The sequence below is a fragment of the Trichechus manatus genome, unplaced genomic scaffold (assembly GCF_000243295.1).
Source record: "Trichechus manatus latirostris isolate Lorelei unplaced genomic scaffold, TriManLat1.0 scaffold00028, whole genome shotgun sequence".
In the NCBI taxonomy this organism is placed as follows: Eukaryota; Metazoa; Chordata; class Mammalia; order Sirenia; family Trichechidae; genus Trichechus; species Trichechus manatus.
Genome location: NW_004443964.1, coordinates 13,043,146 through 13,060,313, shown reverse-complemented (window position 1 = coordinate 13,060,313; position 17,168 = coordinate 13,043,146). Strand labels below are relative to the sequence as shown.

General features: G+C 35.0%; 1 protein-coding gene across 2 annotated transcripts in view; it reads right to left on the bottom strand.

Moving 5' to 3' along the window:
* ABCA5 (ATP binding cassette subfamily A member 5) overlaps nt 1-17,168 on the bottom strand; it is a 102,390-nt gene that overhangs the window by 54,907 nt on the left and 30,315 nt on the right. Inside the window, exons 2-8 of one of the 2 annotated variants that reach the window (XM_004374183.3) lie at nt 9,924-10,040; nt 8,704-8,908; nt 6,194-6,355; nt 4,663-4,751; nt 2,657-2,886; nt 1,214-1,355; nt 51-239 (exon numbers count right to left, since the gene is read on the bottom strand). In XM_004374183.3, the coding sequence (XP_004374240.1) occupies nt 51-239; nt 1,214-1,355; nt 2,657-2,886; nt 4,663-4,751; nt 6,194-6,355; nt 8,704-8,908; nt 9,924-10,025 (1,119 nt within the window). In that variant the 5' untranslated portion in view covers nt 10,026-10,040. Of the gene's footprint in view, nt 1-50; nt 240-1,213; nt 1,356-2,656; nt 2,887-4,662; nt 4,752-6,193; nt 6,356-8,703; nt 8,909-9,923; nt 10,041-17,168 lie in introns of those variants that run through there. The other variant, XM_023729281.1, reaches the window with a different exon arrangement.

Genomic DNA, 17,168 nt, shown 5'->3' with positions numbered 1-17,168 from the left:
GAACTGCAGAGAAAAGAAAAGACTTAGGAAATGCAAAACATATTACCTACCTGCGCAATACCAATCAAAAAAGTACACTGACAGAAAGGACTCAGAAGCCACACTAATGATTTGGGAAAACTTTCCATGAGGACTATCAAAAGACCAATAAATCCGAAAGCCACAGTGACTAAAAATTCAACTATTCCCACATGTTTTGATTTTTTAAAAAGAGGCGTCAGCATTAAAGCAAAAAATACCTATAAGATATAAATATTAAGATTAATGTATTGTTCATATACACTGGTGTGATAATAAAAATGAAATTTTGCTTATGAGAACAAGCTATTTCCACTGGAAAATACATTCATTAAAAAATAATTAATTTCTAAATGCTATAGTAAGATATTTTATTCTAACATAGTGATATACATAAAAATTTAAATGGAAGATATTCAAAACTGCATTTTATCTGTATAGTAGACAAATATGATCAACTCGATGCTATAGAAACCATAAACAGCCATGTGTTTTTGCAGTTAGATGTACATATAGGTGAAAAAAACAACAAATCAACAAGTGTTTTAAATACAGAACTCATCCTTTAATCTCAATGTGCTGATAAGATACATAACCAGTTAAAAACCCGGCAATTATATGCATAAGTATAGGAATTATTTTTAATTTATCTTTTTAAAAATATGTAACAACTGGTAAAGCATGGGCATATAAACCAATCAGAATGTAATCTGGAACCACTTAACATAAAAGCTGGTCACTAACAGCCAGCATTCAGCCAGCATACCAGATGAATAACTACCGCTAGAGAGTTATACTTAAAAAGACACATCCTTAAGCATTATTATCCTATAGTATAAATTTTATTAAAACACTCAGGATTTCATGAAAACCAAGAAAAAAAGTCAAGACTGGACAATCTTAATTAGACACATGATTACATGAAGGCAGTAAAAGATTCATAGGAAACCTAATGTGAAATACATCATATGAAACTACATTATATTTAAACATGAGACTATTTTGTACTTTCCCTAAAATTATGGAGGTACAATGATGCTATATACAAGGCATTTATCAGTAACATACTAACAACCTGTCTTTCATGGGAAATAAACTATAAGCAAACAAAACAAAAACAAAAAAAGAACATTTTGCTATATTAATCAAATTATTTTCACAGTTCTTTATTCTCATTTCAAATTCAAATACTTACAGATGATAACCCATACAGGAAAAACAGTAGAAATATCACAAAGCAGCTACTTTGAGGGAATAATGAAGTGGCTGTTGCAATGACTGCCATAAGAAGGGACATAAGAAAAATCAAACTTGTATACAGAAGCACCCAGGAAAGCCTAAAATGAGAATAAAAGCACACGTATGGTCAAAATGCATAGGCATTCACAGTTAAAAAATCATTTTAAAAAACCGTCAGCTTTATTTTAGCCATTTTATTCTCAAAATTAAGTCAATCTATTTATCTGTATATGTTCACATATTGAAAATCAATACTCTTCATATGTAACTGAAAATACAGTATTGGTTAAGTTACAGGTAAAAGTGTAATCTGATATGGAAATAAAATGGCGATTATCTTTCAAAGTCACAGAAAACGTTAAAAATTAGCAGCAGTTCATGACTAACGTAAATCTAACATTCTTAAAAATTCCATAACACACCATACCTCTGATTTATTTAAATACAAAAGAATTTAATGAGTCAAAGTACAATTTTCTTTAGGGCATAAGCTACAATTAAACCTTTCACAATTTTTGTTAATGCAAACAATAAAGACTACTTCACTAATCAACATCATAATTACTACCTTTAAACAATGAGATCAAGATCAATAATGAATCAACTGTAATTTACTCATTTCTCTTCAAGTTAGAGCTCAGTGGAATTGCTACAGTATTTAGCTTCATTTTATTTTTATTCTTACAAGTTAGCAGATCATGATTTTGTGATCAATGTGTAATATCTTAAAATCATTGAATTAGGGTCAAAAAATACCTAAATTACCAAACCTGAATCCATTATTTGACAGAGGCAAAACTGAGGCACTGAGAGATTGATTTGTCTAACATCATCCAGCTAAATTATTACAAAATACTTTAATAACATAATGCATCTTAAAAACCAATTACTTTTAAAATGACAGAAGAAAAAGAGCAAAGAAAATATGTTATACACAATGATGTCATTATGTAAAGTGTTAAAATTAACTGTTACACTGGATTAAGTAGAATAAAATTTTGAAAAACAGACTATGGTTGGTGCAAACGGTTAATGCACCCAACTGCTAACTAAAGTTGGTGGTTCAGGTCCACACAGAGGCACCTTGGAAGAAAGGCCTGGCTCCCTACTTCCCAAAAAATCAGCCATTGAAAACTCTATAGCGCACAGTTTTACTCTGACAAGCTGACGGGATGGCAACTGGTATTTTTTTTTATTTTTTTTGCTGGTTTATGTTAAAATAGGCCAATTAATTGCAGAAGCTTGTTGACTAGTCTTAAATTCCAAGGCAAAGGCAATAATTGTAAGAAAATAGGATCAACACTACATTGAGTCAGGGGAATAATAAAATAACAATTACAAAGATTTATATGATATTTAATACAATTGTTAATTAAATAAAAAACTTTTAATAACATACCAAAAGGCAGTATCATGAAGTCCCATTATCTTTAAAAACTCTTTTAATTTTTTCTCTTTTTCTGCTACAATATGAATTGCCAAAAAGTATCCAAAAGGTGAAAATGCTATAACTAGGTATATTAAAATTACTCCTCGGGGAAAGGTATCTATTTCTACAACAGCAGCTTCTCCCATAATAATAGCTATAGTTGACTCCAGCTCCTTCCAAAGAGAAACATTGGTCTTCAACTATAACAGAAAATGTAAATACATTCAATTAACTTAGTTCTGAAAGCAGCCCGATAAAATGTGACACTTATACTCCAAAACTCAGTCAATAACCTAGTACAAACACAATCCTCAAAAAGCTATACAACTGAAATAAAGTGACTGACCCCAATATCAGGATACAGAGTAAAATACTGCCTTTAATTCACCCTGTGGGCATGTCACACAGTTTAAAGTTCAAAGTTGGGAAGTGTACAAACTCTGATTAAATGATTTACTTAAAAAATTCTGCAATTATCATCTTAAGTCATTGTATTCATCTTAACAAAAAATATACACCTACAAAATTGAGGGATTAATGAATCATTACTAGTACCATGAAAGAATGACTCTGTTCAAAAACTGTTCTTTTGAATAGTATGCCCTTTTATTACTTTAAAATCTATACATGCAGCAGGTATAATAAAACTATGTCATGTGATAGTTCTAGCCAAGATATAATTGAATGCCTAAAATGAGATCTGCCCTGCCTATTCATCCAGTATATGGATCTGGGCTGTGGACTGCTAAGGTCTCTGGCCAAAACACAAGGAAGTACTCTAACACCATATTTCATTGTCTTTACCTTAAACTCCTACACTATTGAATTTGTGTAATGTTCTTATCTATAATGCATTTATACCATGTTGCAAGGGTTTATAAGACAATTCTACATACAGCATCTTATCTGGTTCTTACAACTACTCTGTCAAGTAAAGCATTATTATGGTAGTCATTTTACGACACAGCTGTTAAATAAACTGTCCAAATTCACACAACAAGCAACTAACAGAGATGGAATTCTGCTCCTTTCTTAATTCCAGCTCTATTACTATTCATATATGCTCTAAACATACCGTTTAGTAGAGATAACTGTTTAGATACATAATCTAAATTATAATATTTTACAGTATAATAAATTTCAGTTAGAAAAAATAAACAACAGATTCAAATAGGACATCAAGGAATGAGGTATGATTAATTTGAATAATTTGAACTCTATGAGAACTTCATCTTACTGCTATCTAGCCCAGATACAAAATAAAGATTTTTAAAATAAATATCATGGCTAGTTTTTGTGCTAAAATGTGAAAAGCTGGATGAAGTCTAAGCACGTCCCTAGAATCTAATTGTAACATTTATACACAATCCCAGGGACAGCAAAATATAGTTTTCAAAGCATACTTCTGGGAGCCAAAAAGCCAGAGTTCAAATCTCTGATTTGCTACTAGTCAGTATTGGAAGCCACTTATCTCTGTGTTTCAGTTTCAAATACAAATGGACATAATAACAGCACCTATTTCATAGGGTTTTTAAGGATTAAATGGGTTAATGTTTATATATAACTAAGAAATAGTGTTTGGCAAATAAGTGCTAAATGTTTTTTAAATAAAAAATAAAATCTACTACTATGATTATGATAATAAAGACAGTTGCAATCTTTTAAATAAGCAGTTTGTATTCCAGGAGAAAAGTCTGCAAATAAGATCCTTCATGAATATTACCTATAGTCAACACAATATAATAATGCAGATATATAAATGCTGACTCATATCCTTAGAAATCATCAAGTAAAGTGGGTTTCAAACGAGTATTAAATCATAAAACATGCCTTCTTAATTTTTTTTCTTAAACAGGTTGTAATAAGTTATGTATTTTGTATATTTGACATCAATCAAACCAAATTCTATTGTAAAGAATTAGGATATAATTATTAAAACATGGCTTAGCTTTAATTTTCTTCCTTTTAATATTTACCTCTATAATGGTGGCATCTATAGATGCTTGTAAAGCTGTGAATCCTGAGGACCAGTACTGAGCAGCCTCACATGATTTTGAACAGCCAGCTATAGGGAGAAAATTGTGAGACAGAAGGTTTTGCACAACATGTAACTACTTTCTTTTAAAGTTACAATAGACAGTTAACCAAAGTAATATAATCAATCAATCTCTACAGGACCATAGAAAATAAACTACTGCCTTCTAAAATAAACAGTATTTATATAACATTCTGATTGTTTATTTAAGAATTTAAATAAAGACATTTCATGTGTTAAGATACTGAAAGGCATTGGTAAATCAATAAAAATGAAAAGGAATTAACTGTAAGCATAGTTATTTAAAATATGTCCCTTTTCTGTTTTAAGGTAAGTTATACTACAATGACATCAGCTTCAAAGCACTTTCAGATATAAGAACAAGTCTATCTTAAGAAAAGAGAAAACAAACGTTTCCGTAAGGGTTTCTTCGAATCAAGTCACTAATTCAGTACTTAGCAGAGTGACTTTAACAGTGCTCAATAAATGTTTGTGGCTGATGATCATCATCTCTTCATAAGTTTTAGCACTGAAGTCGGTTTTCCATGTTTCAAATGTAAAACTAATAAAGTTCATTGGTGGAAGACCCTGAGATTTTAAAGATATGACCATTGCCTGTGGTAAAACCTGTAACGTATGTGAAAAAATTTACATGGAGAAAAACATGTAGTTTTACAAAATCATATAATTCAAGATAAATTTTGCTTATGTTACTGTAATCTATATAGAATATATCAATGCATTAAAATTAAAATGGATGTTATATAAATATATTTTATATTATGTATATATGTATAGAGGAACCCTGGCGGCGCAGTGGTTAAGCCCTTGGTTGCTAACCGAAAGGTCAGAGGTTCAATCCCTGAGAGTATGGTCCCTGGACACCCTTTTAGCTCAGTAATGAAGTCACTCTCAAGGTTCACCCTTCAGCCAAAGATTAGACAGGCCTATAAAACAAAACGAGACTAAAGGGGCACATCAGCCTAGGGGCAAGGACTAAACGGCAGGAGGGGACAGGAAAGCTGATAATAGGGAACCCAAGTTCGAGAAGGGAGTGTTGACATGTCGTGGGGTTGTTAACCAATGTCATAAAACAGTATGTGTACTGACTGTTTAAAGAGAAGCTAGCTTGTTCTGTAAACCTACATCTAAAGTACAATAAGAAAAAAAAGAAAAGAAAAGATTTACAGCCTTGAAAATTCTATAGGGCAGTTCTACCCTGTCCTACATGGTTACTATGAGTTGACATTGCCTCTACGACAAAGGGTTTGTTGTTTTTTTTTGGATATATGCATATGTACATAGATAATTTGTGTATACATATAAATATTTATGTTACACTTGACAGTTTTTCGTCTAAACAAGTATAGCTGAAAGTGCCAATGCTGAACCTCATCAAATTATGCATATGAACTGAGACCGCAAAGACATGCATTTGATTGATTTTCAGTGATTAATTTAGGGTTATTTACCTCTTGAATCCATATAAATAGAAGATACTGGAATCTTGTCAGGAAAAAAACGAAGTTCATAGGACATGAAATCTTTGAAAACCACACCTACAAAGTTGGTGGGCTTAGAAAGACTGGATGCTATCAATTCTTTTTCATTTGTATATTCTTCAGTAATTATGACTGCAAAATAATATAACTATATAATTAACTCACAGATTTAAAAAGTTTACTATAATACAGTAGATGAAATGTACAAATCTACTGGACAAATGTAATATTTTAAGTACTTCTATTTCTTCTCTAACTTCTTGAAAAAACGAATACAGACCTTCTAAGAAAATAATATTAAACAAAAAATAGTGAATAGTACAATTTTACCAACTACTCAACTGTCATTTGATTATGTAAATTATGTGTCAGTTTAATACTAAGTTATGAATACGATAAAGTATAGTATAAAACAATATGCAGAATTCCTATTTCACAAAAAGATTATCTATTTTTCAAAAACTTCAATACACTATACTAAACTTTAATACTGAATAGTTTTGATATCATCTCCACTCTTTTCTCTTTAAAATCCTTGACCAGCAGGCTTAATTTCAGATACACTGTTAAATTCAAATTAAGATTTCAGGCAGTAATAATAATTAGAAGAATGACAAGCAATGCAGTTCAGTTATCTCTCTCAAAGTAAAACTATATAGATAACTCCTTGATAAATGAATGGCTATTTTATTTTTAAATATTTCTTCTTATGGGTAAAATTCCATAATCCTTATCAGGAACTAAGTAATGTATTTTAATAACTATGCTGTGACTCTTCTTTGAATACAAATTGTCACTTAAGTCCAATATTGCTTGTCCCTTTCTTAGATGATATGTGGAGAAAACAAATAATTGCAGTCAGCTCCCTTTTGCACCAAATACCAGCTTTTAAATATTTTCTTGCAGTTTTGTTTACAACCAACTAAGCTTCACTACAGAACTTCAGAACGTGGTGAAATGGAAAGAACACAGGAATGGTACTTAACTTTGTCATTCATTAGCTGTGGGTACACAGGTAAGTCATTTAACCTCTCTGAACCTTAGTGTCCTCATCTATGCTACCTAGCTGCTCACACTAGATTGTTTCAATATCAAATGTAGTAATAAACATGAAAATGCTTTGTAAACTAACAGTATTGTTTAAATATTAACTAACATGATATTCCAGACCTTTAAGATAGACATGGAACTCCAGGACTGACTTGGATAAAGAGCTTTGGTGGCAGACTGGTTAAGAGCTCAGCTGCTAACCAAAAGGTCAGCAGTTCAAATCCACCAGCCTCTCCTTGGAAACCCCACGGAGCAGTTCTGCTCCATCCTACACAGTCGCTGTAAGTCGGAACTGATTCAACAGCACCTAACAACAGCAGTTCAACATCCTACCAGTCATGGAACCATGTCATGCTACCATGTATGTATGTATATCCCATTTTCAGATAGTTCTGCTATTAAAAAGACAGAACTTTAAAACTCTATATACTTTTCTACCACTTTGGCACCTAAGTTAATACTTGCTGATTTGGATTTTTTTTATATATACCTTTCCTTCTATTCAGAATTACCCATGAATTTTGTTCTCAGAATCTCTGATCAGTTTTTTGAGCTTGCACACTAAATTCTTATGCCATCCACGTTATTTGCACTTAATATACCAATAAACATATCAATAAAATATAGGATTAAATATTAAACAGCAAAAACTGAGAAAGAAACCAACGGCAAAAATACAATTTGGTTCCTGAATATATAATTTACTCCTTCCATTTAGTGATACACTGTCCAATAATTTGATGACACATACTAGAAGTTGATTAATTTTACAACTATCCTATATGACTAATAACAACATGCTAATCTGTTATTTCTATAATTCATCATTTTTCATTAAACCCATAGTATAGTTATTTCAGTTACTTTCTCCAGTTCTTCCCTCAGGTTCTTTCACAGCCACTTTAGTCCCACTAGTACCTCACTGCTTACACTGTTTTCTAACCTGTTTCTTTGTGAAAAGTATAGACACTGAAAGAACAGAAACAAGTACTTAGCCACAATCATAGTCTCTAGTACCAAGTACTTCTTCAGTTTACACCATATAGCCCCATAAAGAGGAATGACAACCTGAAAAGATTACTGTTTTATTATACTACTTACTTTATCATATATTTCTAGTTTCTTAATTATTACACTAGAATCAGAATCAAAATGAAATACTCTATCAAATATTTTAGCCTAAAAATTATACTTGATCTATTTTATAAATGGTCTAAGATTTAAATATAAAATATGAAAATATACAAAATCTTCTTCCTATTGCCAAGAAGACAAGTTAATGTTTCATGAAAAACAGAAAGCAACAGAATTAAATGACTTTCATATGTTTATAAAACTGTATTTGGATGAAGAGACATATTTCTAACAGGCAGACAAATACTGAAGAGACTTCACGTTATAGACAGAATACAAATATAAGCTCACAATACCATCAGGAAGGTGATCAGTAGACACTTTTTGCATGATGTTTCTTGTAATATTAGTCACAGGAGTATACCCAAGAATTAGGTTAGAGAGGATAGATTTGTCCATGGGGTTAAGTTCTACATCAGGCACTTCTTCGTATTTCTTATTTGGATGTATCATGCTAATTAATATTAACCAAAATAAAAAAAATAGTGGAAAAAGAATTTCCTAAAATAAAGGACAGAAACAGAGTGATTATAAGATGTGATAGTGGCAGCAAAAAATACCAGATTTCTATGCAAATGACATAATACTTTAAAAAAAAAAGAGGAATTTGGGTCTCCTTTCTTAAGTACAAAAAGACCTTAGTAAAGGGAATTTTATCCCAAAAGAAATATTGTGTTCAGCATCTCACCTAATCAAACAGGCATATTAGGTAACTTTTCCTTTATATTCAGTTCTACTGAAATATTTTAAAACTTAAGTGACAAACTGACATAAAAGCTAGTATTTAAATACATTACTAATGTAAAATATAATACATTTTTTCATATAAAATTTAATGGAACCTACTAAAAAATGTCTTTCTTGAAGTCTAAATTAGAATGTATACTTTAATTATACCTGAATTTATACTTCTAAAACTATACTCAGTTATGTTCTATATTCAGCTTTAATAGGGATGAACTATTATTTCATCTTGCTGTTTACTTGTTCTGGCAATTTTAGGAGATGAACAATGTATTTTATTCTTTAAAATTCTTAATAGCTGGTTAACAAGAGTTCTTATCTTCTTTTACCTCTTTAACTTTAAAAGTAAGGCATGCTTGTGGGTACAAATGTGGGCCAGTATTTTGGTAATCTTGTGAAACTCAATGGAGAGACCATAAGTTGGGAGTGCGGGAAGAATATAACTATGGAATAATGTTCCACTACGTTTTCTGTGGAATGTTAGTCCATGAAACACCAACTTGGAAAATGGATGCCTAAAGGTTCAAACTTAAGCACTGATGGTAGAAATTAACTAAATTCAGGAATCATTATTAAATTTTTTAACAGTTGGAAAGCATTAGGTAATCTGGGTATTTTTCTGTAGCAAATACAAAAAGATTCTACTTCATAAGCAAATTAAAGGGAGTTAAGGAAGTAAAATTATAATAAAAATATACTGAGCAAAATAAATCAGACAGAACATACCAAAGCAAAATAAACTGTAACAAGGCATAAGAATCATTTAACTTACCTGAACACTACTTTTTTTAGTTCTGCATTTAATTAGATAATTCTTCAGTAGGAGTGTTCTGGTCTGTCTCCAAACTCCCACCTCCCTAATTGCAGTGGCCATGTTTTCTGGATCAATCTATTTAAGGAGAAAAAAAACAAAAAACACAATACTGAAACCAAATGCTAGAGCACGTGCCATTTTTAATGGCAAAAACAAACTAAAGACAGGTTTCAGTTCTAGGCAATATAAAATTAAGCACACTCCAAACTCCTACCTGGGCAGCATAGAGCAGCAATTTGAGAACTCTGAAAAGTAAACTGTATCAGGCAAAATATTTTGACCAGAATTCGAAATACCACCAAACCAGCCATGACCTTGTCACTTTTTCTTCACTAGTATCTCCCAGACTGAACTCAATGCACTAGAAGTGGGCACTGGGGCAAAGAGAGAGCTCCAGAAGAATTCCTCTTGTTCTGGCTCGAAGAATGGGAAATGGAACTCATAATGCTCAGAGAGAAAAGTGGAAAGACCCCTTCTTTTTTTCTTTTCTACATTCTTCTGTGCCCCAACCCCCAAGTAATTCCACTGCAGCAATGCCAGACTGCAACACTGAAAGCATACTGCAACAGACACTCTGAGACGGTGGAACCTTCCTCTCCATTCAGTGGAGGTATGGCTCCAAGGGGGTTGCTTTTCTTCTCTATCTGCCCGCCTGCCAGATACAGGGGAAAAAAAAATGAACAGAGGCTCAGAGATCAAAACTCTGACATTTGTGTTATCAGAGCCACAGGAGAGGAGAAAAAGTGCTAATGCTGAAAAAAATACTTTGAAAATTACTGGCTGAAAACTTCTCAAATTTGTTAAGTGATATAAACCTAGAAGTTCAAGAAGCTCGGTGAACCCCAAACGAGATAAACCAAAGGAAATCCATCCTCATAAACACTATAGAAACTAAAACAAGATGGAAGCATCTGGGTCAGGCTCGGAGAACATCACCGAGGCCTGGTTTCACGGGGCAAAAGTTTAAGATATTAAATAATCAAATCCTTACAGGCTGTGATAGTTAAGACTGTATGTCAACTTGGCTAGTGTATGATTCTGTGTTTTGGCAGTTGTATAATGTTGTGATCGCTTCCCTGTTGAAATTTGATATGTGATCACCCCCGTGATGGAATATACTGAGTGGTACTGGCGAGGGCGGGGCCTGTGGCGGCTCACAGCCCTCTCAGCCTTCATCTCCCTGCCCTCCGCCGGCTACTTCCTTCCTGCTGGCATTGCCAAGGTTTTTGGCTTGTTTCAGACCCAGAAGCTCTTGTCATCTCACCTCTGGTTCTTGGGACTTGAGCTAGCAGCTTACCTGTCGATCTTGTGATTTGTCGATCTTCACAGCCTGCGAGCAAGAGTCCTGCTCCCCAACCTGCTAATGGGTTCGCCAGCCCCTGCAGCTACGTGAATCAGGAAAAACCTTGCAGTCTTGCCTGCCTATCTTGGAATTCATTGACCTGCACAGTCTGTGAGCGGGAGCCCTGCTCTCAGATCTGCCAATCTTGGGTTCACCAGCTTCTGCGGCTAGGTGAACTGGGAGAGGCTTCTACCCTGATCCACGAACTTGGGACGTTCTAGCCTCTACAATCGTGTGAGCTGTTTCCTTGATATAAATCTCTCTATATATTTATATGCTTTACTGGTTTTGCTTCTCTAGAGAACCCAGCCTAAGACAGAGGTAATAACTAGATGGTTTCTTTAGATTTATGTGTAACCAACATCTTGTGTCTTTAGCCCCTACATTCCAGACAGGCACCTATTGTTGTTGTTGTTAGGTGCCCTGGAGTTGGTTCCAACTCAGCGACTGTTTTAGTTATCTGGTGCTCCTATGACAGAAATACCACAAGTGGCTGACTTTAACAAAGAGAAATTTATTCTTTCACAGTCTAGTAGGCTAGAAGTCAAAATTCAGGGCACCAACTCCAGGGGAAGGCTTTCTCTCTCTGTCGGCTCTGGGGGACGGTCCTTGTAATCGATCTTCCCCTGGCCCAGGAGATCCTCAGGCGCAGGGACCCCGGGTCCAAAGGACATGCTTTCTCCCGGCTCTTCTTGCTTGGTGGTAAAGAGTTCCCTATCCTCTCTGCTCAGTTTTCTCTTTTATATCTCAAGAGATTGACTCAAGATACAATCGAAACCCGTAGATTGTGCCCTGCCTCATTAACATAACTGCCTCTAATCCAGCCTCATTATCATAGAGGTTAGGATTTACAACACATAGTGTAATCACATCAGATCACAAAACGGTGGACAACCACACAATACTGGGAATCACAGCTTAGCCAAGGTGATACGCATTTTTAGGCAACACAATTCAATCCATAACAGCAACTCCCATGAACAAAAGAACAAAACACTGCCCAGTCCTGTACCATCCTCACAACCATTGCTATGTTTGAGCCCACTGTTGCAGCCACTGTGTCAATCCATCTCATCTTCCTTTTTTTGATGACTCTCTACTTTACCAAGCTTGACATCTTTCTCCAGGGACTGGTCTCTCCTGATAACATGTCCAAAGTATGTGAGATGTAGTTTTGCCATCCTCAATTCTAAGGAGCATTCTGGCTGTACTTCTTCCAAGACAGATTTGTTCATTCTTCTGGAAGTCCATGGTATATTCAATAGTCTTCACCAACACCATAATTCAAAAGCATCAATTCTTCTTCATTCTTCCTTATTCACTGTCCAGCCTTCACACGCATATGAGGCAACTGAAAATACCATGGCTTGGGTCAGGCGCACCTTAGCCCTCAAAGTGATATCTTTGTTTTTTAAAGACTTGCCAGGTGCAATATATCATTTGATTTCTTGACTGCTGCTTCCAAATGGTGACCATGCTGTTGTTGTTAGGTGCCGTCGAGTTGATTCCAACTCATAGTGACCCTACGTACAAGAGAATGAAACACTGCCTGGTCCTGTGCCATCCTTACTGTCTTAGTTATCAAGTGCTGCAATAACAGAAATACCACAAGTGGATGGCTTTAACAAAGAGAAATTTATTCTCTCACAGTCTGGTAGGCTGGAAGTCCAAATTCAGGGCACCAGCTCCAGGGGAAGGCTTTCTCTCTCTGTCAGCTCTGGTGGAAGGTCCTTGTCATCAATCTTCCCCTGGTCTAGGAGCTTCTCAGGTACAGGGACCCTGGGTCCAAAGCACGTACTCTGCTCCCAGCACTGTCTTTTTGGTGGTATAAGACTCCCTTGTCTCTCTGCTTGCTTTTCTCTTTTATATCTCAAAAGAGATTGACTTAAGACTCAACCTAATCTCATAGACTGAGTCTTGCCTCATTAACATAACTGCGTCTAATCCTGCCTCGTTAACATCATAGAGGTAGGATTTACAACACATAAGAAAATCACATCAGATGACAAAATGGTGGACAATCACATAATATTGGGAATCATGGCCTGGCCAAGTTGAAACACATTTTAGGGGGGCACAATTCAACCCACAACACTCAAAATCATTGTTATGCTTGAGACCATCATTGCAGCCACTGTGTCAATCCATCTCATTGAGGATCCACCTCTTTTTCGCTGACCCTCTATTTTACCAAGCATGATGTTCTCCAGAGACTGGTCCCTCCTGATAACATGTCCAAAGCATGTGAGACAAAGTCTTGTCACCCTTGCTTCTAATGAGTTTTCTGGCTGTACTTCTTCCAAGACAGATTTGTTTGTTCTTCTGGCAGCCCATGGTATATTCAATATTCTTTTCCAACACCATAATTCAAAGGCATCAATTACTTTTCAGTCTTCCTTATTCATTGTCCAGCTTTCACATGCATACGAGGCAACTGAAAATGCCTCAGTGTTGATTATAAATCCTTGACAACCTCAATATTTTCTCTGTTTATCATGATGTTGTTGCTTACTGGTCCAGTTGTGAGGATTTTTGTTTTCTTTATGTTGAAGTGCAATCCATACTGAGGGCTATAGTCCTTGATCTTCATGAGTAAGTGCTTCAAGTCCTCTTCACTTTCAGCAAGGAAGGTTGTGTCAACCTCATATTGAAAGCTGTTAATGAGTCTTCCTTCAATCCTGATGCCCCGTTCTTCTTCGTACAGTCCAGCTTCTCAGATTATAGACTGAATAAGTAGGGTGAAAGGATACAACCCTGACACACATCTTTCCTGATTTTAAACCATGCAGTATCCCTTGTTCTATTCAAACGACTGCCTCTTGCTCTACATATAGGTTCTACGTGAGCAAAATTAAGTGTTCTGGAATTTCTATCTCTCGCAATGTTATCCATAATTTGTTATGATCCACACAGTCAAATGTCTTTGCATAGTTAATAAAACACAAGTAAGCATCTTTCTGGTATTCTCTGCTTTCAGCCAAGATCCATCTGATATCAGCAATGATATCCCTCGTTCCAAGTCCTCTTCTGAATCCGGCTTGAATTTCTGGCAGTTCCCTGTCAATGTACCGCTGCAACAGGTGCCCGTCCGTCTGGAAACCTGTGTCAGCAGGCACTGACCTCCTGGAGACCTGCGTCATCTGTCTTCTTAGTAAAACTGACATTTCTAAAGAAGAAAGGGCTTCAAGGGACATTTTCACAAATACCTGAAAGACTGATGGAAACCCCCTTAACTTCCCCAACTTTTCTTCATTCCTTGGACTATAAAAACCCCTATATTGCTCCATTTCTGTGGAACACTCACTTTATGCTGTGTGTTGCCCAATTTGCGCATTATATGATTGACTAATAAACCTCTAGCATTACTTTAACTTTGTTTCTGCTCTTAGAAATTCTTGGACAACATCATAATCAAACTGCTGAAAAATAAAGGCAAGGCAAGGCAAAATCTTGAAAACAATCAGAGGCATTACCTGCAGGGAAATAATAATTTGAATGAGAGCAGGTTTCTCATAAGAAACTATGGAGAACTGAAGGAAGTAGCACATCATTTTTAAAGTGCTATAAGAAAGTATTTGTCAGCCCAGAATTCTACATCCTGTGAAAATATCCTTAAAAAAATGAAAGAAAAACATTTACAGATGAAGAAAAGTCATTGCACAGAAGGGAAATGATACCAAAAGAACACCAAAAACATGAGAAATGATTAAAGAACAGAATGGCAAAGATCTAGGTTAATATAACAGACTATCTTCTTGAGTTCTCTTAACAATTAAAAGAAAAAGTTATAACTTTGTCTGAAGGAAATTTCAATTTATGTAGATGTAACACATAAGAAAACTAGTAACAGGGAACATAAAGGGACCTGTATGGTGGTAATCGACTCAACAGCAATACGTTTGGTTTTTCAGTTATGGTGGTAAAGTTTCTGTACTCCACTTACAAAGGCAAAATATTGATTCCAAGTAGACTGTAAAAAGTGGAGTGTGTCTATTTTGTAATCCTTAGAGAAACCACTTTACAAAAAAAAAAAAACAAAAAACCCTATAGGAAATCATCAAAACACAACAGAAAATTTTAAATGGAATACTAAAATATGAATAAATAATCCAAAAACAGGAAAGGGGAAACAGGAACAAAAAAAGACAGAAAACAAATAATAAATGGTAAATCTAAATCCAAAATATCAATAATTATATTAAATGCAAATGATCTAAAAACACAATTAAAAGACAGAAATTGTCAGAATGAATTTTAAAAATTAACTACTGTCTACAAGAACTCGCTTCATATATAATGATACAAGGAGTCTAAAAATAAAAGAATGGAAAACGATGTACCATACAAACAGTAATCAAAAGAATGCTGGAGTAACTTTATTAACACTGAAGTAGAGTTCAGAATAAAGAAAATTACCAGGGGGAAAGAGGGACATTACATATAATAAAAGAGTCAATTCACCATGAAGATACAAAAATCCAAAAAGTACAGTCAATTCATCAAGAAGATATAACAATACAAAAAGTTTATGCCTCCAACAACAGAAGTTCAAAAATACATGGAGCAAAAACTGACAGAGGTGAAGGTGAATAGATAAAATCACAATTATAGTTGCAGGGTCTAACACGTCTTTCTCAAGAATAGAACAAGTAGAAAAACCAACAAGGATATAGTGGAACTGAACCCATCAACCAGCTGCACCTAAATATATGAAACAATGCTCTACCTCTCTTAGTAATAAAAGAAATACACATTCAAACAAGGAGATATGAATTCGCTTATCAGACTATCAAAGAAAAGAATGAGGGGACAACAGAAGCGCGTGGGGAAAAGAGTAGTTTTAAACATTTTGGTTGTTGTTAGTTGTTGACTCATGGTGACTCCATATGTACAGAGTAGAACTACTCCATCGGGTTTTCAAGGTTGTGACTTCTCAGAAACAGAACATCAGGCCTGTCTTCTGAGGCACCTCTGGGTGGGTTTGAACCACCAACCTTTCGAGTACTTAACTATTTGTGCTACCCAGGGACTTCTAACACTTTGGTAGCACTGTAAAATTGGCAAAAGTTTTATGTAGAATAATCTAAAATATTTTAAACTTTTTTTAATGTATATGCCATTTGACAATTACATTCTATGAATTTATTTGACAAAAGTTCTCAGTCAACACAACTACCACAGCCTCCATCAGACTGAGTCCAGCACAACTAGATGGTGCCGGGCTACCACCACTGACTGCTCTGAAAGTGATCACAATAGAGGGTCCTGGACAGAGCTGCAGAAAAACGTAGAACACAATTCTAACTCACAAAAAAAAAAAAAAAAAAAAAAAACAGACTTACTGGTCTGACAAAGACTGGAGAAACCCTGAAAGCATGGTACCCAGACATCCTTATATCTGAGTAAGGAAGTCACTCCTGAGGTACACCATTTAGCCAAAGATTAGACAGGCCCATAAAACAAAATGAGTCTAAATGGGCACACCAGCCCAGGGGCAAGGATGAGAAGGCAGGAGAAGACAAGAAAGCTGATAATGGGGAACCCAAGGTTGAGAAGGGGAGCGTGTTGACATGTTGTGGGGTTGGTAACCAATGTCACAAAACAATATGTGTATTAACTGTTTAATGAGAAACTAGTTTGTTCTGTAAACCTTCATCTAAAGTACAAAAATTTTAAAAAAAAAATTCTCGGTCAAGGATGCAAATTCACTGCAGGGGGCTGCAAGCAACATGACGCTATAGTCAGAAGCACCATGCCGTCCCCCCGCAGCAAAGATCAGAAAAACTAAGTCAAACAGAGTCATACGTCAATCCTGAAACCCTAAGCATCAAATGAAGAGATAAAGAACTCAGCCAAGCACC